Source organism: Sinohyriopsis cumingii, chromosome 13 (assembly GCF_028554795.1).
Source record: "Sinohyriopsis cumingii isolate HCF-2022 chromosome 13, ASM2855479v2, whole genome shotgun sequence".
Lineage (NCBI taxonomy): Eukaryota > Metazoa > Mollusca > Bivalvia > Unionida > Unionidae > Sinohyriopsis > Sinohyriopsis cumingii.
In genome coordinates this window covers 13258678-13284768 of record NC_142973.1, presented here as the reverse complement: position 1 = coordinate 13284768, position 26091 = coordinate 13258678, and the positions used below count along the sequence as shown (strand labels likewise).

Here is a 26091-nt window from a genome sequence, read left to right as displayed (position 1 = left end):
TGATGTAGAATGATTTTGATAGTGCTTTGACCTTGTTACTTCGGAGCTCAAAATCGTGTTTTACCAAAACCCTTAATACATGCACGGTAGTTACTTAATATATGTGTGTGTGTGTGCATGTGTGATTTGGATTTTTAACATAGCTTTTAAAAAGATTTCAGTAATATCGCTACGATGCCTGCAGTGTGGCAGTTTATAGTGATGTCTAGCGCTGGGGCATCATGCCACAGACATGTAGCATGATGTCCCACCCAGTCATATTATCCTGACACCAGGCTGACCAGTCCTAACACTAAACTCCTAATGCTGAGCACCATGCTAGTACCATTTTTAAAAGTCTTTGGTATGACTTGGCTGGGGTTCGAACATGCGACCTCCCACATCAAAAGGTGGACACTCTAACAACTTATGCCACCAGAGTGGTCACTTAATACATGCATGGTAGTTACTTTTATGAAAAAAGGTCTATATTAGTAATGACAAGAAAACAAGATGATTAGGGTAGATGTTTAATTCATTGAAAAAAAGGGATACTGAGCTATTTTTATTCATTTACACCCTTCATTACTTGTTTATTTCAACTAATAATGAGTTCTATTAAGTAGAAAGTATGCAATAAAAGTCCACTTTATACATGTTCAACTTAAAAAAAAATCTTCTATGAAGGCAAAATGGAAAAATCGGCCTGACATCTTGAGATTTCATTCTCCTGAAAAATGAAAGAAACCATAGTTTATAGTTCTGTGGAGTAAAATCTGCAATAACATAATCTTACATGTTGATTATACAGGGTTCATACAGGTTTATGTAAAAAAAAAATCAAAGTCTATTCCAGGACAGAAATTAGATTCTCGAGGACTAACAGACAATCAAGATATAACAAAATGTTTCTAACACGGGTAAAGGAAAAAGATTTTTAAGTAAATAGTGTGTCTCCAAGAATACTTACCCAATCACATTAACGTTAGGGATATAAGCCTGCTACCTCGAGAATCCATCTCTACTAAAAGACAAAATCATCTTTTCCTGTTTTATCTCATACAAAGGGCAACAACTCTTGCTCAGTACTTCAAAGACAAAAATCATCATTTTCTGTTTTATCTCATACAAAGGGTAACAACTCTTGCAAATTTTTAAGCTGAACAATATACTAATGAAGATGCTTGCATGGCAGGGTGGTTGGAAGGGCTTTTAAGTAATGTGACTGGGCAAAGGTTCCCGGAGAAACACAATTTACTTAAAAACTTATTTTCTCCTTCAAACATGTTCCCTGATCACATTAACGTTTGGAGAATAGGTAATAGAAGGAGGGATTGGTGAGCATATGACCTCTACCTTAGGTATCTTTATAGAGAATGATGGCTGGATTCCCCATGCTAATGATAACCCATTCTCCTAGTTACATAAGCAACATAGCCTAGGGTTACTTGATCTGTGATCCCTATATATGGTTAAGAAGATAATTACTGAAATCTTATTAACTACAAAATTTCACTGGCAAATCAAGCAAAGCTGAAAGGCATTGTTAAGTCTTAATTGGGTTGGGTGGTCATTTGGGCTGCCACTACCGGATCTACCAGATTCAAGGTTTGCCTCTGCAATGCTTTATCTCTGAGATAAAAATTCAAGAAGGTTGACTATACATGCCAGACAACAGTTTCTGCTAAATCTTTGAATATTCAAACAAAGCTCACAGAGATTGCTCTAATCTCATGAGCGGTAATCTTCATGAGTTGAATCTGATCTTGTGAGCACACTAAGCATATAACCCATTTTAGCCACAAAGCAAGTATTTGAGGGGTGAGATCCTACTTCTCGGCTTTTACCAGAAGAAAGAGACATGCATGCCACGATTTGTCTGTGCATTTCAAGTAGCGCTGAGTGCACAAACAAGATCTTGCATGGCCGCTGCTCTTGACCTGTCTACGGAAGAGAGTGATTGAATGATTCTTGATTGCCAATAGATGGTAACCTATTTTTGGCTACAATTCTGGTTGTGTCAAGAGGACACCGAACCATCCAAGCTGAAATGAAGATAGTTCTGGTTGACAGATGGGGCATGTAACTCACTCATACTACTTGCTGAAGCTAAAGCTATCAAGAAACAGGTTCTGTATGATAGTAGCCTTAGCCAAGTTTGTGCTAAAGGTTTGAACTGAGCCATGTTAAAACCAGGGCACATTCCATTTGGAAACAGAGTGAAGGGTTTTTGTCAACTAAGATCAAAATTTACTAAACTATCCAGCAGATTTTTATCATGCCCAATATCATTTCTACCATGATGCCAGAATGTGTTGGATATCATGGGGCGGTAGACTTTAATAGTATTTGGGGCCAACTGTTTTTCCTTGAAGAGCCAGAGAAAAAATTTGGACAGTTGATAGATTGAGGCACTCCAGGGATGATGTTATTGATATGACACCAGTCCTTGAAAAAATTACCCTTTCTGTCGTATGCCTTCATACTCTTGAGCTTCTCTCTACAATCAAAGGTTTAAACTGTTTGTCTCACAAGGCTGTCTAGACAAGAGCCACACATGAAGAAGATGGTCGGGGCAGAGATGGAACACCTATGACCGAGGTTGCTGGAGAGGATTCAGGTTGGCTTGAACTTTCTTGGGCACATCTATCGCTAGATCGAGTAGATAAGTAGCCCAGGACTTGTCACATCTGAGAGGGCTATCAGAACCATCTTGCATTTCTGACCCTGTAACTTCTGGATTATTTTCAGTACCAAGAACATGGGAGGGTAGCCAAGTGCCCACAACCAATCCCATCTGATTGTTAGAACATCAATGGCTCAAGCTCTGGGTCTTGAGCTGGAGAGACAAAGGTGGGCAACTTGTTGCAAAATGATCAATCATCAGAAACCCCCAAAGTGAACAGATCCAAATAAATAATGACTCATGGAGAGACCATTCCATCTGAATGACTTTACCTTTCCTGGATAGAGTGTCAACCAAGACATTGAGTCTGCTGGGAATGTGTCTGATTTAATATGAAGATTGTCGCACCAATCAGAAACTGCCAAATCAGAACACAAAGGTTGGATGATTTGGTACCCTGTTTGAGGAGGCAGGTCACCACCACAGAGTTATCAGTCATAATGAGGACTGTTTTGCCTGAGAAACAATCCTTCCAGGAATGAAAGGCATTGTTGACAGCCATCATTTTCATATAGTCGATGTAGCGAGGCTGTTCCCTTGACTCCACAGCCGCTAATGGTAGCAAAGTCCAGGAACAGGTGGGCACCCTAACTGTGTTAGCGTGTGATTTAGATTTTCAACGTAGCTTTAACAATTTTCCAGTAATATTGCTATGATGTCTGCAGTGTAGCAGCTTAAAGTGATGTCTAGCACTGGGGCATCATGCTGCAGACATGTAGCATGATGTCCCACAAAGTCACATTATCCTGACACCAGGCCAACCAGTCCTAACACTAACCTCTTAATGCTGAGCACCTAGCGATGCAGCTGTCAGTACCATTTTTAGAAGTCTTTGGTATGTTCAGCCAGGGTTCGAACCCACGAATGGGGCAGACGCTCTAAACACTAGGCCACCAGAGCAGTCCCACACCAACTATACATACTGGCAGCAGTACATACCATTATCTCTGCTTGGAGCCTCTCCAGCTGGATCCCATGGTCATTCAACCTGGGCTGCACCACTGACGCAGGAATGATTGCATTTCTGGCATGATCAGGACTGTTTGATCAAGGGGACTTGAATAAGGGTGACCATATGCCAACAGCATCATTTGTAAGGGGCTCATAGAAAAGACATCCAAGCAGGATCAAGTCTTCTGCCACATCAAATAATTCAAAGAGTAGCAAGAACTCTCTCAGTGAAATCAAAGTTATGTTGGAAATAGACTTGACGAGTTCAACAATCTGATTACACAAACACAAGGAACAAAAAGCTGAGATGGATGTAGGTCAGACTTTTCCCAGTTCACTCCAAAGCCTAGATGGCTTATAAGTGACAGAGAAAATCACTTCTGCCTTGGAGTAGTGTATAACTTACCATGTTTCTAGAAGATGTTGTCCAGGTACAATGCTGTCGTTGTAGATGAAGTCTACTGGAACATGGTGATGATGCAATCGATAACCTAGGTAAAAACCCAAGGGATGTCGAGGCCAAAAGGTAGGACTCTGAACTGATAAGCTGTATAGCAGTAAGCAAAACGAAGAAAATTCCATGACATGGGGTGGACAGGGATGTGAAAATTTGCATCCATCAGATCACTTGTCCCATCAGATGAAGAGACAAATTGATCTCGCTGTCTCCATCTTGAATTTTGGTTGCAAAATGTTGTTGTTCTAGGGCTTAACGCCATTTTTCAGCACAAGATAGGCTAAACATGGCGGCCAGTATAAATGGTGAAGGAAGAACCCGGAAAACCCAGGGAAGAGCCACCGACCCACGAGAAGCTACTGACAGGCTTTCCTATGTACCCATGCTAGCCGAGCCTTGAATTCGAACCCATGCAGACAGAGGTGAGATGGCAGTGATCCAGAACAGTGAGCGCTTTAAACCACTCGGCCACTCGGGGCCCCGGTTGCAAAATGTACTGCTTGAGGAAACTCAGGTCAATGATTGGCCTCGACTTGCCATTCACCTGAATAAGAAACAACCTGGAATAAATCCCCAGCGATAATGGTTTTTGCACAATCTCCATCACCTATTTTTTGATCAGTGACTGTGTCTCCTGTTGTAGAAGGCATCCTTCTCCCAATCTGATGGTAAAAGAGGGGAGAGGGGGAAAGGGGAGTGGTTTGGATAAATAAAATCCAAAGCCACTCCTGAAATAACCTTGATCAACCAATTACTCTGATGATCCACTCAGCCTGAAATAGCAGGAGGCATCCACTCACATGTAGGCTGTCTGTGGGTAGTGGGGAGGGTAGTTTGCTGTATAGAGTTAAAAGGCTCAATGGTGGAGAAATCTAGGTTCTTACCGCCTCTGTATGGTTGCCTCCTAGCTTGTATATATTGTTGGCACTGAACTGGGATCTTACATTGTACACTTGACTTGGTCCCCACCAGGTTTATCGTCCCTCCACAGTGGTGGGGGCTGATTGTTTTGAAACGCCTGAGTGGGTTGAGCTGCGAGCTGGAGGGACAGTACCTGAGCTGTTTGTCTCTTAACTTCAATTTTTCCTGCTAAGAGTAATGGTGACCCAAGCGGGGTCATCCATAAAGTCAGGGTATGATAAAGCTTGAGCAACATGGACTGCAGACATGCATCATGTTGAAGCAGTTAATTCATTGGCCATGGAAAAGTGAGCTGCAATAACTCTAGCAATCCTGGCCATTGCCTCTCAAGTGTGGTCACTTCCAGGTTTCTCTGCAAGTTGAAAATTTGCCAATGAGGCCAAATCTAACATTGAAGATGTAGCAACTACATTTGAGAGTAGCTTCGATGTGGCATGGAACACATTTTTGCCCACATTGTAAAAGAGCAGAGTGGACATGTGAACAGCTACTTAAGTTATGTCATGGGCCAGGAGATCAGTACTGAAGGTGTCAGTGAGTTTTGTAGCAGTGAGATGACAACCGTGCTGGTACTTGGCTTTCTGAAAAGAAAGTCTTAGAATTCCCCGGGTCACCAATTCTACCGAACATCCAGTCACTGATCTACTTAATTTTAGCCATTTGGGAAGGAGATGAAAGGACAGCTTCTCTTCCTCCTCGTCAAAATCTACTGATGCTTTTACTTTATTGTCTAAAGTAATGGTAGGAGGTGCAGTGCATCCTGAATTTACTATAAATTTCCTCAAATGAATCCTTCAAGCTAAATTCATTCTGTTCCATGGTCGGATCTGAGTATGGCTGATTTGTAGGAGCTTCATCACACTCACTGTGTGTCAAGTCCTGATCTGGTTCCGCTTGCAGCTTTGGATAAGTCATACCTGGTGGCATCAATGACTCAATTCTGTCCAGTTTGAAAATGTTACTAACTCTCCCATGTGGATAAGCAGTGAACACATGGAAATCCAGCAATGCTGGAACGGCCAGCTGGTCAGCCTGGCAAAAGGCCAGCCTGGATGCTGGCAGTATATCACCAGTACCAGCTGCTCATAGTAACAGTATGTCACTGGCAGTATGGCTAAATGGATGGATCTGTCACAAAGATCTCTGTAAATCTTAGCTGGTCAGACCTTTTTAACAAAAACGTTCCCATGCTAGGATGGTTGGATGGCCAGTGAGAGCAAGGCTGTATTATGAAATGGATCCAATGGATCTGGTATAAACCCCATGCGCAAGGACTTACAAGTATGAAGGCCATGCTTGGACATGGGGGGGGGGGTGGCTAAAATATGGGTGTGGCGAGGGGATACTCATCCAATGAGTTGAATAAAAGTGTAGAAGTGAGTGTGGGAAATAAAGGTAATATCTGGCTTGATGTCAAAAACTGCATCGCTGTTTCCTGGACCAGAGGATGCATCTGTTTCAATGCAGATGGTTATACCATCTCAACATTATTCTCTGTCACTGTGGCTCACTGTTGCAAGTGATGAACTTTAGCTGGAGGTGGACCCTAGTGTCCTCCCACAACACTTGCAATGGAGGCTGACTTTGGATGTATGCTGATGATGTCAGTGGAATAAGCAAAAATAGTGTTGCACTTTTTATGCTTTCAAGACTACTGCTTTGGACTTTAACATTTCAAGCATTTAGTTGAAATCTGAAATGACACAAGAAAAGAAAAACAAAGCATAAATTAGCAATTCAGCTTGTTCCTAACTAATACCAACCCCATTACTAAATGGAGTAAGCAAAAACTGTTATTGTCGCACTAACTTGTAAATGACAAAAAGATTCAACAATAGCATGTTGAAACTTGATTTTAAACAGACGAAGTCCATAAAGGGAACAAAGTCATATTTGGAAAAGTTTTAAAAATAATGTACACAACCTGTAGAAGAATGACTGACCAACACAATAAATCCAAATTTGAAGTTGGATGTTCCAATTTTAACACAATGATGGCGTGGATTGTTAGAAATATAATGTATGCTGTTATCAGTACAACAGCAAAGCTTAATATTTAGTGATACCTGGTGGTGGCAAGGGGAAATAATGTGCAAGAGGTACTGCCCTTGGTCTACATGAGATACATGTAATCAAGAAAAGATGATTTTTGTCTTTTAGTATAGCTTTACTGTCAAGGTAGCAGGCTCATAACCCTAATGTTAATCTGATTCGGGAATGCATATAAAGGAGAAATTATAAAACAATAACTGCTTGAAAACAAGCTATATTTGCCATTATTTCAGCTGAACTACAAGTCAAACGAAGTTTACACTACATTGCATTGCCATCCAAACTGACTTTGTGTATAACACTGGCATAAAAGAAAAAATGTCCAACACTAAACAAATATGTGGGGAGAAGCTTCTTAGCAGTCATTCATTTCTTCTACTTCTGCTAATTTCTTTTTATATAGAAAGATTTCCTTGTTTCTTATCTGCTTTTCTCCTCAAAGCATTTGACTGACATAACAATGTCAATTGACACTGCTGTTCAGGTTCATGAACTAACTTGTTAGTTGATGACTTGAGACCACTGATGTCTTCAATCAATCTTTCTTGATTTTTACCTGGTCCAACTCATAGTAAACCTATTCTTTTCTGTTCCCTCTTTGCTGTCTCCACTTTCTTTTTGCTTCTGTACATATTCATGAAACATTGATGTGGATGAGGAAGCTGATAGTAAATGTTTTTAGTGATAGCCACTCTAACAATCACTACAACCATCTCCTTGTTAATAGAGAACCCACCCCCAACCATTGCTTTATCAAAAAAAAGAACTGGCAACTAGTTAACCTATACCTGGTACAATGTGACCCCTCTTATAGCACGCTCCGTTATAACATGAATTTGGATGTAAAATGGTCGTGGCATGGCTCCCGAAATTTTATATACAAATTTTTCTTGTACACCAAAACAATTCATTCTTAAAAGTATGAAAAAAAACGTAAAAAGTTTATTATTTTGGGGAAGAGATCGCGCATGAATAATACAAGGCGATTGTGGCATGGCTCCTGAAATGTATTATTCTAATACATGAAAAAATAGTTTTTTTCTTCTTAAAAGTATGAAAAATAACATGTACAAAGTTTATTCTGTGATTGTGTAAGGCTTTGCCAGTGTCGCAAACTGCGATGTTTTTCTTATTGGTGGCAAAATATACCATCTGTGACATTATTGACTGTTTAAACTTGTATATACAACCATTGGCTTGGCATGGAGAAATTCACAGGCCCCATGAAAGGAAGCTGCAAACTTAATATAACATGCCCTGAAATTTATCTATTGTTAAATAAACAAATTCTTTGTCCATATTGACAAACCATCTTAACAGTACATTGTTATATCATAATCCACTTATTTTGACATCAAGTATGAGTACTGTATGTTGTGAGATATCTGCTATTTTGGTTGTTGATATTTCTGGTAACAGAGATCAACCAAACGAGGCATTGTCTCATAATCTATCTTTCGTTGGATTTTTGGCCACTTGCTATTAATTAATATATTTACATAAACTGACATTTGTATGTGGATGGTAAGTAAAACTCCCCTTCTTTTCATTCAGAATTAAATCCTTCAGAACACTCACATTTTCTGTACTAATCCTTGTCATCAGACCAGAACACCTGCATCTCTATCGTCCATTGACCCTTTGTTAAATTTCTGATGCAAGCATGGAAGCACTCCGCTACCACAAATAAAAAAAATCAACCAAACAACATCTTACTCGTTGGTCTATTCAATAGACAGGGAGGAAAAGTAACTACAACTGATCAAATGACAGCCAATACCTTTTTTAAAAATGTACCCAGATAAATTAGTTTGCTGAAATTTCAAAGAAAACATTACTTTTGAAGCACAGATTGTTATGAAAATGTACTAAGCAAATGGAGAAAAAAATCAGTCTCAATCATGCAATACAATTATTTGATGTTGCCAACACAATACGAAATGGGCATTTCTTTGGTTCTCCAAAGTTGACCTTTAGCGGTGACTTCAATAATGCATGCATCCTTCATCAAAGAAAGCTAACTATAATCTTTCAATAAAAACAGAACTTTTCTTCAAAGGAAGTCAGTACCAAACCTAAATAAAAGTAATGGAATCTGATATAATTTTAAATTTTCCAATGTGACTGGAACACGTTCACTGTGCCATGAAAGTTTCCTTTTAGCAGGGAAAAAGTTTATGTTTATGAATGCTACCACCACAAATTAGCTTTTACCGACTTCGGACGTAATGAAAAGTAAATGTACTTCATCATCACGTGATTGTGCTATCTTTTTCCACTGAATTCAGACCTATATAACCTGTGACAAAATTACTGAATATTTTAAATCTGTGTGTGTACATATTTTTGATGGCATTACTTGTATTGTGGATTCAATGTATGTGATGTTATTCACAGTGAGAATTTGGCACAGAAGTTCTCAATAAAATTATGTACATAATGGTGTAAATTTCATACTACATGCAGAAAAAAAACTCATGCGTAAAAGATCAAATAAATGATTTTCTTACCAATTTGTTTCTCTTGTTATGAATCACCCATAAAATCCATTATGAATTCACACTGAATAATTAACTCTATCAACACATGAAATTCCACTCATCTCTCTTGCAAACTTAACCTCGTGTGAATACTCCGTCAGAGTCTGTTAAGTAAAAGTCTACTCCCAGAAGCTGATTCTCGTAATTTCATCATTTTCTAATATAAAATATTTCCACTATTTTTGCCACTATCAAAGTAAAAAAATTTCACTTTGCTCAGCAATGTTCACTTAATGTAAGCTAAAATTTTACTGGTTAAAATGCCAGCATAATTAGGAAATGGCTTGAAATCAACAAAAGGTTTGTGTCAATTTAACTCGTCGTGTGGGATGCAGGCCTAGACTAATACTGCCACTCAGACTCGGCCCTCGGGAAACAAGCTAGGTAAAGTGTGCTTTGTTATTGTGATACTTGAAGATAAGGAAGGTAAAGTACGAGAAGTTATAGAGGCGGCAGGGGTTAAGGAGTTAATATGCATCAATTTAAAATGGTAACTGTGCCAATGAAACACATATATTACGGCCCGCATTTATTACCTAACCCCCCACCACACATTTTTGGGGTTACATGCATCATTTTCTTCACCTAACTGACCTGGTTGCTTATAACATGGTTCAGTCTATAATACGGTCAGGTTCTATGGCTCCCAACTACCATGTTATAGCGAGATCACACTGTATCATGTTCCAATATACACCTTTGTCTTACAACATCATGAGAAGAAAATTATGAATGTAGAAAGACCAAAAAATAAAGTAACATTTTAAACCGTTTCTTTAATAATTTGATTTTAATTTAATCATTAATGTACAATTGCTGTACAAATGGAGCAGCCATGACATGCTCTCTGCAGACCCTGATCAGATCCCCAGATCTATACGGTTGAGGCTATTTGATCAAAGGTATATGCCCTCCGACTTTTCTTCCTTTGAAACCAACAGGTAAATATATGTGCCATCAAGAGTATTACTGAGCAATTGTAAGAATCAAGAGTAAAAACTCCTGAATCATAATTTGAGGAAATATTTTAGTTGGAGGGCAGTACTAGAAATAAATATGATTATATAAATGATCCAAGTTAGCAAAATCTAAGCTACTGGAAACTCATTATTATAAACACCTTACTGAGAATGTTTGAATATTGCATCATTTTTATACATGATGCATATCTACTGTGATAAAAGTCTAGATTTTTTGGTTTTAATTCTTCACATTGGCTGATACATTTCTACATTACCTAAAATTGTTTGCCTCACCGTTCAGTACAGACAGAATGACCTGAGGTATGTACATCTTAGTATCAGCCTTGCTTATTCAGCAGTCTAGATTTGACTCGTTCTGAAGGGCCTTGACCAGTGACAACATTCTGTGAACAGGAACAAAATACTCTTTAACACAACAATAGTCTAGAACGTTGATAATTTGGGATATCAACCTCCTCAAAGACTGCGGGTGTGCTGAGAGATTGTTGCAACGAGTTTTCCATGCATTTTCAATTAGTAACTGCACAAATTTCATAAATCTGTTTATTAACACATTAACCCCTGTAGCTTTTTTACACTTTCCCCTGAAAATCGAGTAGGAAACACATTTTGAAAGCTATTTCTGAATAGACTCGAAAACACCAAATCCCTGGTAATCTTTCAATAACATACTGCCTAGTTGTGTTAGAAACATCATTTTTCGTTGGCTATTTGACTCGTGCATGAGCAGAAGGGTAAAAGTTGGAGTTCTCTTTTTTCTTCTTTTTTTGGCTAAACGGAGACATTATTTTCATATGGAGACCACTCTTTATTCCAAATGCCCATCTTATCCTACTTTCTGCAAAGGCTCATCTGTTTGTTTGCAGTTCATACCAGTTTGCCTTAGATTTGAGACCAAAAAGTCTAAAATCCTGACACAAAATCGGATTCCGATCACGGGCGAATTTTGGGTAAAAAAAAGTCGGGTCCAAAAAATTAAGTTTTTCTATCTGTATTTTGTAGTGCAACTAGATATTCCAGATTATTTGGTATCATTGTAGAGCTACATCTGTCTACCTTTCTATAATACCACACACTTTAGTGTATCATGCATGACCATGATGCTACAGAGCTCGGCAGTAGGTTACTACCTCCTGCCCTGTAAAGTCGTCGCTAGGGGTTAATGTGTTAATGAATTCAAGAATATATATGAACTGTAATTACATAAAGACAAAATAAAAAGTGCTGCCGAACATATTGTTTAAATGACTTTTACACCATCCTCCTTTCCTATGTCTTGAACAACACTGCCAAGGGAAAAGTACTTCTCAATGTGCCATTAAGTTATCTGTATGTAATCTGTTTAGATCCAACCTCTTGTTGAGGAGCCTGTGGTTGAGGGGAATGGATTTGGATGGATATATAATATTATTAACTAATAAATCAACCTTTAAAAAGCTGCAAACATGCCATTTAAACTCACTTGTAAGTCAAGTCCAACTGCAAACTGCATAAACCCATATCTGTCATATCATAATGCATGGGCCAATCTGGTTCTGTGCAGTTTGTTAGAAGCAATCAGTAGAACAAACAACACATAGTCTGCAGGCACATTATACTATGGCAGATCAGGATCTCTGTTCTCAACCTATAAGTGAGTACCGTATATACTCACATATAAGCCAAACAATTTAGGAGAAAAAAAAAAATCTGGAAGAAGGGGGGTATGTGTGTGCTTATCCGCATGTCAATGTCTAAACTTGACAGTTTTAAGTCATTTTGTTGATGACTACTGTAAGAGCTGTAAATCTTGAGACATGAAAAAATAATTTTTTCATTGTCCTAAGACATGTGCATGTAAAAACAAAATCATTTTCGGTGTTCCTACACTTATTAAACTGTTATAAAGCACTATGATTGAATTTGTTATTATTTTGCATGTGCATATTTTCTGATTTCTCCAACACAAAATTAAATAAAGGTAAATAAAGACTTGATAATTCGCAGGCCAGTTGAGTTTACCCAGGAGACCAGGCTGAACTATAATGTACAGTACTTACAAAGTGCAAAGCATGCATAGCGTCACTTAAATCCTTATTTATTCCCAAACATATTAGATGCAGATTTTGCTTTATTCATTGTTTCGACCGAACTGCATTCTTCCAGATAACGTTTCAACTAGTCCATAATAACTGTTTCATTTACACTGAATCACACGCTCACAAGTTACTCATTTTCAATGATATAAGTGATCCTACAAACTGAGGAAATATTTATGAAAATGTACGCATGTTTAATTGTACAAGGCACATAACCAGCATAATTTACATGTTCATGAAGAGTGGTAATAATAAAGTCTAAAAGTCTAGTTATAATCAACTATGATCATCATGAATCTACTTTTAGTTTTGTGTTTTGGCTGAACAACGTCATAACTTTCCACACAATGAAAAGCTTGAACATTTCTGCATCTCCTTTGTTGATAGTTGGCCTGATTTGTCTTTTGGTTTGTGACAGCAATATAGGCCAGTTAATCATTAAAACTCTGAAGATGGCTTGTGTTAAGAGGGAATTTTGACCGGCAACTATACCAGTACATGTACATTGATGTGTAATTGGCTTTCATTCCATAATATTAGCATGATTACCGTAGTTTTGTACAACGGGTTGTAAGGCATATCTGTAAACTTTTTAAAATCCAAGTAGGCAGACTGGATAAAAAAATTGGGAGATTGGGACCTAAAATTGGGAGGTTTTTGTGGCATTTTTAAAACCATGTTTGCACTGAATATTGACCAATTTTATGGGTCCAATATGTGTGAAATTTGTAAAGGATGCTCTGTTTTTCCATGTGACGCCCCTTATTTTCCCCCAGGACATGCCCTATTTTCATATTCAGGTCAGCTGTGGCCAAACTGCACAACAGCTAAAGGTTAGTCTTAAATAAACAAGCAAGAAACCCAGCATGACTAATTAAAAGTTAATCCTGTTTATCAATGCAACTATTTTGTGAAAACGACTGGTCCTCCATCATAATTCAAAGAAACCATGTTCTACACTACTGTGTGTTATGCATGCACCAGCAACAGACTGGCAAATAAAGGATTCCCAATTTTGGTGAACTAAAGGAACCTAAAAAGGCAGCCTCACAGTACCGTACATGTGGCAACTATTTTCCCCTTGCTGCATATCATACATTTTTTCCTTATTGTCAACTTGTAAGGCATTTAGTATAATTGTTTACTATAAACATATTTAGTCTGAATTAGTTTTTTTACGGACATATATGCTGCATGCATTTTCATTCCATCTTTTAATTTAACTATGGTAATAAATGTTTGTATATATGGTATAAAAATGCCAGGTGTTAATTCGTGTAAGTTTCTTTGGTAGGAATTTGCACTATAGCATATAGAGTTGCAGCATTCATAGTGATCACCCAAATATACCAATCTAGCCACCCAACTGAAGTTGATGCTACCATCCAAGGTGTAGAGAGGTGCATTTCTGATGTGAAATCATGGATGACATGTAACAAGCTGCTGATGAATGATGATAAAACTGAGGCCTTTCTGATCACAACACAAAGACTTTCTCATTCCCATCCTTTACCTCAAACAATAAATATCTGCAACACCAACATAAAATTCACACAGTACGTGGTGTTACACTGGACAGTACTCTCACACTGCACAAACAAGGTCATGAACATATGCAAGGCTGCATATCTTGAGCTGAGACACATCAGCACCATTCACAAATACCTTTCAGTTGATGCCAGTAAAACACTTGTGTGTTCATTAGTACATTCAAGATTGGACTATTGTAACTCAATTCTGTCTGGTTCATCTCAATATCTACTTGAGAAACTTCAAAACACAGCTGCTCAGATCATCCTTATTAGAGTACTACAATCAGAGCACACCTCCCTGCTGCTCTGTATCCTACACTGGCTATCTAAATCCAGTATCAAACACAAAATTTGTTCTCTGTGCTACATTTCACTGACAGATTCCAGTCCAATTTACATATCCTACCTCACCCATGTGTACACACCAGCAAACTTATGCTCCTCTTCTGACAATCGTATACTCATTATTCCCACTATGAAAACGAAGCCATATGGACAATGTTCTTTTGCATACCAGGGCCGAGCAACATGGAACAAATTGCCCACTGAACTTAGGCACAAAGACACAGAGACCCCATTCAAGAGTGCTCTTAAAACTCACTTATTTCGACTACAAGAACAAATTTAAGACCTAATTATGTTTCCTACCTTAAATATTTTCAGCATGTTTTAATGTTTTCTAATTTCATGTTTGTTTTTTGTAATCATATCATTATATATGTTTTTTTATGTTATAGGTGTTGTCTAATGTTGTAAAGCGCTTAGAGCTTCTAAAGATTAGGCGCTAAAGTCCACATTATTATCATTCTTGGGATTGCAATCAATTGTTGACAGTTTTATTGTTGTGGTTGATTTTTTTGTTCTCGTTTATTTTCTGATTTTTGTATTCTTGTAGAGGTAAAAAAAATCAAATTTATGTGAGCAATGTTTAACTTAACATTTTATTCACTAAAGAAACGAATCTTTCTAGTAATTATTTCATCGCAACAATATTCACAGGTGATATAACAGAACATGGTTTCCATGGATTGCATACAATATATCTATTAATGTAGGACTTTTCTTTTTAAGGATAAATGAAAATCAAAGACATAATGTAATAATTGGGAGTTCTCTGCAAAAATCAGGAGATATTATGAAATCAGGAGGTGGGCGTGGAACGACCTAAAAATCTGGAGATTTTTTTCCCCTCCTGGCATGAGAGTTGATATGATGTGATTTGGATTTTTAACATACCTTTAACAATTTTTCAGTCATATCGCTACGATGTCTGCAGTGTGGCAGTTTATAGTGATGTCTAGCACTGGGGCTATCCTGACACCAGGCCGAACAGTCCTAACACTAACCTCTTAATGCTGAACACCAAGCAAGGCAGCTGTTAGTACCATTTTTGTAAGTCTTAGGTATGACTCGGCTGGGGATCGAACCCAGGACCTCATGCATCCGAGACAGACGCTCTAACCACTAGGCTACCGGAGTGGTTGACAGGTATGCTGTAAGGTCGCTTACATCAAAGCAAACAACAACTCAGCTTTTACGGTATTAGCATAATTTTCAAAGCATTATTTCTGAAACTTCATCATTGTACTTTGGAGATATCATTAAAGTTTAGTACAGTGGTGCCCATGATTTGACTCCAAGGGATGTACTTTATTCTGCGGAATGTAATTCATTCAGCGCATGTTTAAACAAACAATGTACATATCGTGGTGCCATATATAAATATGTTCTGTTGCCTTATTGCGAGCACTGAATCAAACCGTATTGTTGTTCGTTGTGTTGTCATACTGGGATCACATTTTAATAAGTTAGGTATTTCCAATTTCAAGGCAAATTAAAGCATAATTACTGGTACACTGATATAAAATGTCCAATGCAATAATGCATAAACAAACAAAAAAAAGGGAGAGGTAGTGTTACAGCAACTCGCAATTGCTAACTTATTGTCATCATTTGATCAAGTTATACACAAATCTAAATTAGGATGAAACAAGAAAGCAGAAAATTAAATAAATTACTTTTCAAACAAGTTTATACCATATCTTTTTAATAATTTTTGTTAGGATAAGTTTGCCTAAATAAATGCATTTAGAACTTACCATGTGATGTCATGGAGTTGTGGGTCGGTTTATACATGGTTCATGCGCTTTTTAGTGTTGATACCTATTCAGTGGGGGGGGGGTCAGTTCATACGCGAACAGGCTTATACGCAAATATATATGGTATATAATACTGCAATACTAAGCTAATAACTTGTACCAATAATACTCCTAGATGGAGCTACTGTAGCATGTTGTTAGTCAAGATCACAAGTCTTATACAATAGCTTCTCAAAACACGTTATCACAGGAAACTAAAGCTACTGATGATGATGATCCAAACATCTACAGCAATAGTTCCAACTGTTTTGGCTGTAATCCTAAAAAATAATTTTTTAAGCATGGTTCTTACATAGCTGCATCAGATCACCACTAAAATACTTTGTAAAGACACATTATAGAATAAGATAACAAATAGCAGCAGACGGGAAAATACTCCAAGGTTAATAACTAATCTCTATCCAAGCTTACTCTAGAAGGAACATTTTAATGAAACAAAAGCAACCCCTAATCTCAACAGAATGGTGGAATTCACTTGGAAAACTCCGCTTTTGCCAAGAGTTACCGATTTTAGGCTGCTTATTGGCCCAAATGAACATTAAAACAAACTGAACCATTCTATAATTTATCCATGTGGTAAAAAGGCTAGCCTTACACAAATATGATAGATTGTATTTTTGACATTAGCACTTCTACCAAACACTGGAAGTCTGAATTAGCTCATATAGTAAGAATTTTCCTTCAGGTTGGAATAAGACTTCTAAATAATCAAAATAAGCATGAGAGGTTTAGGGTCTAATTTACTGGAATATTTCACTGGAAAAGCAAATAAATTAAGCTTAGAGGTTTTTAGCTTCAAGCTTTTATGACTGACCTAGATGACAACACAATGTTTCTTAACCACATCACAAAATGATATAGGACAAGTGAAAGGCAGTAATAAATAAAGAAATGTTCAAAAATGTGGAAAAGTTTCACACATCTTTAATCAAATTCCCAAACGAGGTGTTAGCTTTATTTCAACCCATCAGAGAATTATGAATTATTAATTTTGCTAAATTTGAGTAAATACTGACATTTCTGCCATCTAAACTTTGCTCTGAATGTCCAGTCATGTGACCATGTTACATACATCAATGAAAGAAAGATCTAATTGACAGATAAAATAAATCAGACATATAAATAATGTATTGTTTTTCATCATACACGGACTATGTTGAAACAAGTTCATCTGAGTATACATTACTCTGTTATCCCATGGACCTGACTCTTGTGAAGCCTCATAGCATCAGGTCGGCGCTGCAGATGTTTGCCACATATGTCACAAGCCACGCGTGCTGAGCCACAGTTAAATTTGACGTGACGATGAAGCGTGGATCTGTGAGCAAACCTAAATCCACATCGTTCACATGAAAATGGTGCAGTAGGACATGGTTTCCTGCCTCGTCTTACTGGTGAAAAAAATGATGGATCAATTTTACTCACTACTCCAAGAATACCATCATTTTGCATTTCTGTATACATAATTGTTTGAGAAACAATGCTGTCATCAAATGCACCACTATGGAGGATTTTATCTCTGTCATAAGATATGTGAGTTTGTTCTTCTGTAGGCGTTGCCTCTGCTTCCTGAGAAGTTCCCTGACTGCAAGAAGTAGCAAGTGATTCAAGTACCGCTGTTCTGGTTGTGTCTGACCTGACAGAAGTAGTGAGAACCATACCTGACGTATCTTTACACATATCAACTGTTCCAAAAGAGCATGGAATTAGCGAGCCATCAGGTTGCTGCCAAAGAGTTCTGGAAACATTTTTTGGTGACAGATCTTCACTTTTCTCTGAACTAGGATCAGTTTTCCTAGCCTCTGCCATTTCAACATAGCTTCTATCACATTCAGATGCTCGAACTGGTTCAGATTTAATAAAAATACAATCATCATCATCATTAACATCATCTGTCTTCGTTAGTTCGTCATTAACAAAACTCTTATTGGCAAAGGAAGCATGCATTTTTATATCCTGCCCATTTGTATCTGATATATTCATGGCTAACATTTTTCCTGATGGACTGCATCCTTTATCCGTACTTTCTGATGCATGATCTGTATTTTGTGATAATATAATTTCTGATGTTTCAGGTCCCAAGGTCTCTGCTGAATCAATGCCATGAGTGGTAAGAGACTTCTGTCGTAAATTTTCAGCCTCCTGGTTTACAACAACTAGTAAATCCTTTGAAACCTCTCGAGCTTGATAACTTTTATCAGTCCTATTTTGATTCGGGTGATTTTTTATATTTCTATTATTGGAAGGAGAAAAACTTGAATTCTGGAATAATTTCCTACTTGAGACTTCCATCTTGGAAGATTTTGCTCCACTACCAGTGTCCATGTGCAACGGGTGCATCATTGTGTAACTGTAATTTTCTAGACCCTTTCGATCATCTGGTCTTAAATTCAATATCCTGTTTCTTTGGTTTTGGGTACCCCTGCTCATTTCTTTTCCTCTATCTGATTTCTCACTCTCGTGATATGGCAATTCTGTCAGATCTGCCCTTCGATGTTGAGTATCCTGTGGCATTCTTGAAAAGCTTTTGGCAATCCTTTCATCATCCCTTGCATTACTGTTACTCCTTGCTACAATATCATCCTGGAATGTTCTTGTACTTGTGCTCACGGAGAAATCTGACATGACAAAGGTTTTGTGTATTTTGACTACTTTGTATTCTTTGGACTGAGTTTCCAACATGCAAATGATTCCATCAATTTCCACTTCAGTTCCTGGTGCATATGTTTCCATACAAAGGGAAAGAACAGCCCTTTGGATGTCAAGTGTCACATCCGAATGCTGACCCATCTTGTGTTTCACTTTCTACAGGCAACTCAAACAATGCCTAGAAATAAATATAACAGATAAATCAAATTAAAACTGGTCAAATTTAGACATCAAATAATTAATTTGGCCAAGCAAAACAAGTCTTGCAAAGAGCATCATATATACTCGCTTATAAGTGGAGTCTAACTGCAAAATGCACAGACCCAGATCTGTTGCATTATGTGCCAATAGATCAGGGTCAATGCAGTTTGATAGGAGAAACCAGTAGAAGAAAAAATCAGAGACCCAGAACTGCAGGTACATATGCTACATCAGATCAGGATATTTGTTGTTTGCAATTTGACTCAAGTTATAAACGAGAATCTATGGTATATTATACAAAAACCATGTTAGATTAGTTGGATTCAGTGGAATGAAGAAATGCAACAGTTCTTTTAATAATTGTCATAACATAATGAATACGTAGAAATAGTGGAAATTAATGTAATGAATGTAATCAGTCACAGAACCATGGGACTAACATATGCCATCCAAGTTAACGCTTCAGTATTTGTTCTCATCAAATAATGTCACTGTAACATCTCTACACTTATAGTCTTAATATGTGTAAGGGGCCTTTTGTGGCTGAGTGGTCTAAGGCACTTGCCTTTACATATCACTTGCATGTCACCTATGTCAGCATGGGTCCAAGTCTGGACTTGATCACTTTATCAATGTGGTATGAGAGAATGCTTGTCTGGATGCCAAAGAAGAAAAGAAATTGTGATTTGGAGACAAAATATAAGAATCAGTGTTTGTAACCATATATTTACAAAAACTTTACTAAGGATTGGAATTGATATATCCAGTGTCTTTATAGTTAACTTAAAAATGTATGATACAATCATACCATGAAAAATTATTATTTTTCCATTTTCATCATTTATGCTGATATTTAGTGTTAATTCAATTAAAAATGTTAATTCAATTAAAACACTAAATATCAGCATAAAATATGAAAATGGAAAAATGAAAGAATTTCATGCTATGACTATAGTGTATTCCTCACAGAATTTCTGCATCACTTTTGCTCTCACTGCACCGCTATCGTAAATTAAAAGGTACATATTTTTTAACATTTTAGGCACTTTAAAAAGTCAAGAAATCAGGATTTTCCCATTTGTAAATAAAAATTCTCGATGATCATGAGTATATTAGGATAAGTGGGAGGTCTATATTATGTGGTGCAAAATGGCAATAAACTCCACAAAAACAAAAACATAATAATATGCATAAAATGTTAATTCTGAATCATGTTCAGAAAAATAGGTGTACACTGTATGAAATATCAAAATGATCCTATTAATTAGACCACAACTGTAAATACTTAACATAAAAACTAGGCAAGTTTTATTTATGAATGTACCTGGGACTAACAAATCTGGCCCCTGGGATTTGTGAAAAGTCATGAATCACTAATACCTAACATCAACACTCAAATGCACGTGTAGACAAACATCTGTGCTAACCGTAACATAAGGCCTACAGGTATGAAATCTGCCTAACAGCCAAATGCAGGAACAGTTTGCTGTGAAAATCTCAGTCAGCAGGACGCTTTCTGTCCAAACAGTTGTTTAAAGGTTTCACTACTTTTTATATCTTCATTTATATTTGATGGTATATCAGCATCATTTGTCCAATATTAAAAAACTTGTGTTCAAACTAATGCATCAGACAACATGAACAAGGCATTTCCAGTTTTATCAAGGATGAGTGTCATGATTGGTGACTTTGTTACTCTGATTTGATCTGTCAATAAAACATGTCAGGTAATTATTTCCTCCAATTTATACTCCATACAAACTTAGCATGACTTATTGATTGTAGATTTTACAGCACATTAGCACTATAAGGCTATATGGCACCATAAAAACGTTATATGGACTGGTAAAACAGTATGCATCAAATGGATTTATTACCCCAAAAAATATATAAAACATTTTAAAAAATGATGATATGGTAAAAATATATAAAGGATCCTGATTAATGGGGGATGTAAATCATGTGTATAAAGGGTAATTAGATAATAAAAGATAAATCAGGGTGATTTACAGCAAAAAAGTTTGGTTAAAAATACTCAAAGGAAATAGAACTGCACAAAAACTATATTTTAGAGTAAATGTTAACTTCTTTCAAGAAATTAAAAATATGTCACATTTACTGCATCAGAAAGTTCTTTCATGTGCTGAACATTGTCGCAACGATCACGTGTGAGTTGGAGACCAAATCAATCTATCATCAAGTGCTGCACTGTGAAGGGTCCTTTTCAAGAAACTCATCCAGTTGGGTCTTTGCCCATTAATATCTAGGGGTGGGTTATATAAGTACAACAAATTCTAATTCTAGCAATGACTAATTTTATAAGTCTTCACACAGCCAGGGTTCAAGCCCACAACCTCCCACATCCAAGGTAAACACTCCAACAACTATGCCACCTGAGTGGTTGGCAAATCAAAGGTAATTAAGACTGATTGATTTGGGTCTGAGTGAAGCAAATCAAGGGTAATTAAGACTGATTGATTTGTGTCTGAGTGAGGCAAATCAAGGGTAATTAAGACTGATTCTCAGACCCAAATCAACAAGCATCATAAAAATCCATGGTCTGATATTTTCATGCATCAGAAATGGGTCACATTCAAATTCCAAACATCAAACCATAAGGGAATGCATCTACTGAGAATCTTGCTTGTTTCATCTATTTAATTATTTGCAAAATGATAAGTATCCATCAGTCCCCTCTAATTATCAATAATAATAAACACCACTAGGGTAGTACTAACACCACTTGGGGCTGGGTCTACATGTTTGTTACATAGATTATGCTTTACAGGACATCTAGATTACTTATAATTAAAGATGTAAACAAAATTAGGAAAGGTCAACCAGGTACCCATTCTTCCTAATAATCGGTTACCCAATCAAAGGGACCCTATATTAAATGTGAACGTGAACTGCTTTGTTTTAAGTACATACATGCCAACGCCCTCAGAGGTATTAGCATAAATATATCACTAATATGAGTGGCAAAAAAGCACAGTCTGAGCATAAAAAGAGTAATCTATATATTGCATGCCATCATTATAGAAAACCAAATGAAAAACATACATCTACTTTTGCTACATAGTTTACCTGGATCTGCAGTTAGTTAAAATTCTTGTAACAAATTGGCTAAATTCATGTGCATTTTTACAAGATCACACACACAAAACATCTGATAGTAGGTTATTGAATTCAAGACACAATACCAGAGGAGTCTGTCATTTATCATTTTGTTCCACTGTTTTGGAAATACACCTTGTCATTGATAGGGAGCTACAGTTTGAAGTCTCGGTAAAATCCTTTTTCAGGTTTTGATTCAGACACTTTACTTCTTGCCATGAAGCTGCCAGTTTTCCAAATTTTATTGAAAACGTTTAGTAGTGTATTGAGATACATGTATGTATCTGGCTTTTCGGAAGTCAATAATGAATATTATCTGGTCTTACTGAGTGGCTTGCAGCTCTTGGCAAGCAAAAGGTTTATTGTTAGCTTCCACAAGATTCAGATTTTGAATTCACTGCATTTTTTTCTTCTTCATATTTCGGATAAGTGAAGTTTTCAAAACAGTTCTCTTGAGAACAATGTTTAGAGAAAGTTTCAGTCAATGCGTTTGACATTTGTGGTAGGGTCATGATGATTTCAAGCACCTGATACACCCTAGTCATACAATGAAAGATTTTCACGCTGATTATTCATGTTGAATAGGTTGATGTCTAACTTCTAAAATAAATGGCATTGTGTAGCATATCAACAGACAGGAACTTGGGGACAAATTTTCAGGAATATCTTACACACTTGGCAGCCCACATTAGTTAGCTGAAATGTGATGGTAGCCAAGGAATCCCAATGTCAGTTAAAGGAGGGACAAGTTTCTTTAACAAAATGAAGCTACATAACTGCTTTCACCAACATTATAATGTTTTTACTTATTTTGTTAAAGAAACATACTCCAACTGCAACCAACTCTGGCACTCATCAACCACCATTGCATTTCAACTGACTGAAATTTATTTCAACAGAAATTGAAAATGTTTGTCCACTTGCTTGTTTCAGAATTTGATTCATCCAGGAAAATGAAATCAGAGAAAGTATAGCCAAATATATCAATCTGACTTTAATCTGTGGAAAAGTGTCAATATGGGCAGCCAGGTGTGTGAGATACTTTTGAAAATACATGTATGGCCTCATGTTTCCCCAATCAGTCAAGTGAGAAACACACTACACAACGCTATTGTTGACCATACAACATAAACATCAGGGTGGACGTCTTATACTGTAGGACAGGATACACCAACAACTATGAGTGATAACAAATATTTTATTCCATACTAATTTAACAGAGAAGTGAGAGCTCAGCCTTGGGACATAGGATCTCCATGTTTTCATCTTCCTCTCTCACATGCCTAATGTTCCAAGGACAAATAGCAAACACAAATGTGTCAAATTATCTAAAAAGGAACCCATTAGTATTAGCACAGAAACATAACTTAAGCATATTATACTGTTCTGATACTACCTCAAAATAAGGCCTAAACTTGGTATCTCATAAAGAGTGAGTTGAAAGATCAGCCAAAGGAGAGACCACCTTAACATAACCAAATTTCAAAACTGTCTAGCCTTGTTACTTGAATAGCGGACAACTCACCCTGGGAGAACTCATCCCAGGTGTCAGGAGAAGTTGCCCCATGGTGGTCGGAGACGTTGCCCCACTTCGCCTGGAGAAGTCGCCCCAAGGATCATATATAGTAATTCTGAGATGTCGCAGCCATATTAATACCCATTATTTGTATGCAATTCAAATTTTTAAATTGAAAATATTTTTCCAAGAAAGTTTTATTATTTTACAAATATCTTCACTAGATAGTGTGCTATTATTAGGATTGTTATCAAGAAAATATTTACATGCTTCAATACCATCTGCATGCAGAATGTTGGTATATAGTGATGTTACATCTAATGATACCAGGATTGAAATTATCAGATAGCTGTGGAATAGACTTCAACTTTTTAATGAAAGTAGTTGTAGCTTTAATGTATGTAGTTATTTCATTAAAGGTTGTAAAACACTATCAATAAATTTGGATAGGTTATCAGTATATGAATTACAACCCGACATAATGGGTCGTCCTGGAAAATTTAAAGGCAAATTATGGTCAGGATTTTTGAGTTTTGGGTAATATGTAGAATTGAGGTGTACATATGTTAAGAGGGAAAGTATCAAATTCCTCATATATGGAATTATTATTTTTAGTGACCTCATTAATGCATATTGAAATTTTTTATTTAATTTCTACTGGCGGGGCTTCAATAATATGTTTATAGTATTTTTCATCATTTAATTGATGTTCAACTTCTTTAACATAATCATCATGATTCATAATGATAATAGTTTTAGACTTATCATCCTTTTTAATCACTATACTGTCATCATTCATTTGATTATATAAAGACTTAATTTCGTCCTTTTAAATATTACTATGATATTGCTTTTTATAATTACCAGTTAATATCTCTTTTGTGATCACGCATATATAATAATCTAAATATGAATCACATAAAAGATGATTTAATTCTGTTAAAAAATGTTATCTGGGTGACAAGTTTTGGGGTGACTTCTCCAACCACTCTGGGGCGACTTCTCCATGGGACGAGTTCTCTGCATACCTTGTTACTCACTTTATGCATGCACATAAACTGAACTCGCGCTTGTAAATAGTCCTACAGTGTAAGATGCTTCCCCTGATATTTGTATTTTTTAGATTGCCATTCTACTGCCAATATAACAGTGCTGTGTAGCGTTTACTTTGGTCGATTAACGTCGGAAAGCGAAGTCAAATTTTCAGGAATATCACACATTTGGCGTCTAACACTATCGGACTAGGTCGTATACTGATCTCGTTTTAATCATTGTATATATTAGTGAAACCCTAAATTCCTTGGCTGCATTAAACAATAAAATGAAAGATACATGTATACGCTTTTATTATTTTCTTCCCATTGGAAGATGCGTACTTTTCACACGAGCATCTTCATGGTCATTGTTTACAGCTTACTTGCAGACTCAACAAGACAAAATTTGTTTGGGCATAGAATGATAGCTCTGTATTTTACACATAAAAGATCTACATACAAATTACAATTAGTTTTTCATTTTATGAAATGAACAACTACTGAAAAAGTATCAGCTTTACCTAGATACAAACATAAATGGTCATGGACGCCTTCACTCGCACAACTGTGTTCGATTGATCTGAATCCACAAGACGCTTTATATAAAAACGCTCATACATCCGTATCAGGTAGAGACCCTGATCGCTCTTAGTCGAGAAACCGATAATTCAAGAAAAATAAATTAGGAAGAACTCAGTTAGTCGAGAATTCAGTCTGGGCAATAGTTCCATTTACACATAACTTTTCTTTGTTCTCTGTAACCAGTGGTTTCACAAACTGAAACGAAATCATCATACATACAACTGAGTCTGCTGAATCCAGTTATAAAAACGAAAAGCAACAAGGTTGCAACAAAATGCAACAAAAAAATATTTTAAAAAATAATTAAAAAAAATAAAATAAATAAAAAAATGTTAAAAGCTCGTTATTTGATCAGTTTATAATTTCTGACCTGATTGTGGCCACATAGGCTTGTATCGTTGCTTACAATTTAACTATCAGTCATACATACAGTATAAAATAACACTTAGTCATACATACAGTATAAAATAACACTTACTCAGTCATATATATAGTATAAATTATTACTTACAGTATTTTTTCATGCTACAATGTTGTTTGGCATTTCTGCACACCTAAAGTTTCCATCACCAATATTGAAGCGAAACGCATACCGAATTAGACCGATTGACGAAAATAAAATAATGCAATGCTTACCATTTGAAAAGAGGCAAT

General features: G+C 36.7%; 1 protein-coding gene across 1 annotated transcript; it reads right to left on the bottom strand.

Annotated features, from left to right (window-relative positions):
* Positions 1 to 495: 495 nt before the first annotated feature.
* LOC149784953 (uncharacterized) lies at positions 496 to 25464 on the bottom strand. Its single transcript, XM_089978608.1, has 4 exons — positions 25377 to 25464; positions 17525 to 19165; positions 10843 to 10952; positions 496 to 709 (listed from the first exon to the last, which is right to left on the bottom strand). Exons 2-3 carry the CDS (start codon positions 19126 to 19128, stop codon positions 10901 to 10903), a joined length of 1656 nt encoding a protein of 551 aa, XP_089834734.1. The 5' UTR covers positions 19129 to 19165; positions 25377 to 25464; the 3' UTR covers positions 496 to 709; positions 10843 to 10900.
* Between the last annotated feature and the right edge of the window lie 627 nt (positions 25465 to 26091).

What these genes read in the sequence shown, in the direction of transcription:
- LOC149784953 (XM_089978608.1), bottom strand. Translation starts at nt 19,128, where the DNA reads ATGGGTCAGCATTCGGATGTGACACTTGACATCCAAAGGGCTGTTCTT. An exon ending in CAGGTCCATGGGATAACAGA is followed by an intron (nt 10,953 to 17,524) that starts GTAATGTATACT and finishes TCCTGTTCACAG; the next exon opens with AATGTTGTCACTGGTCAAGG.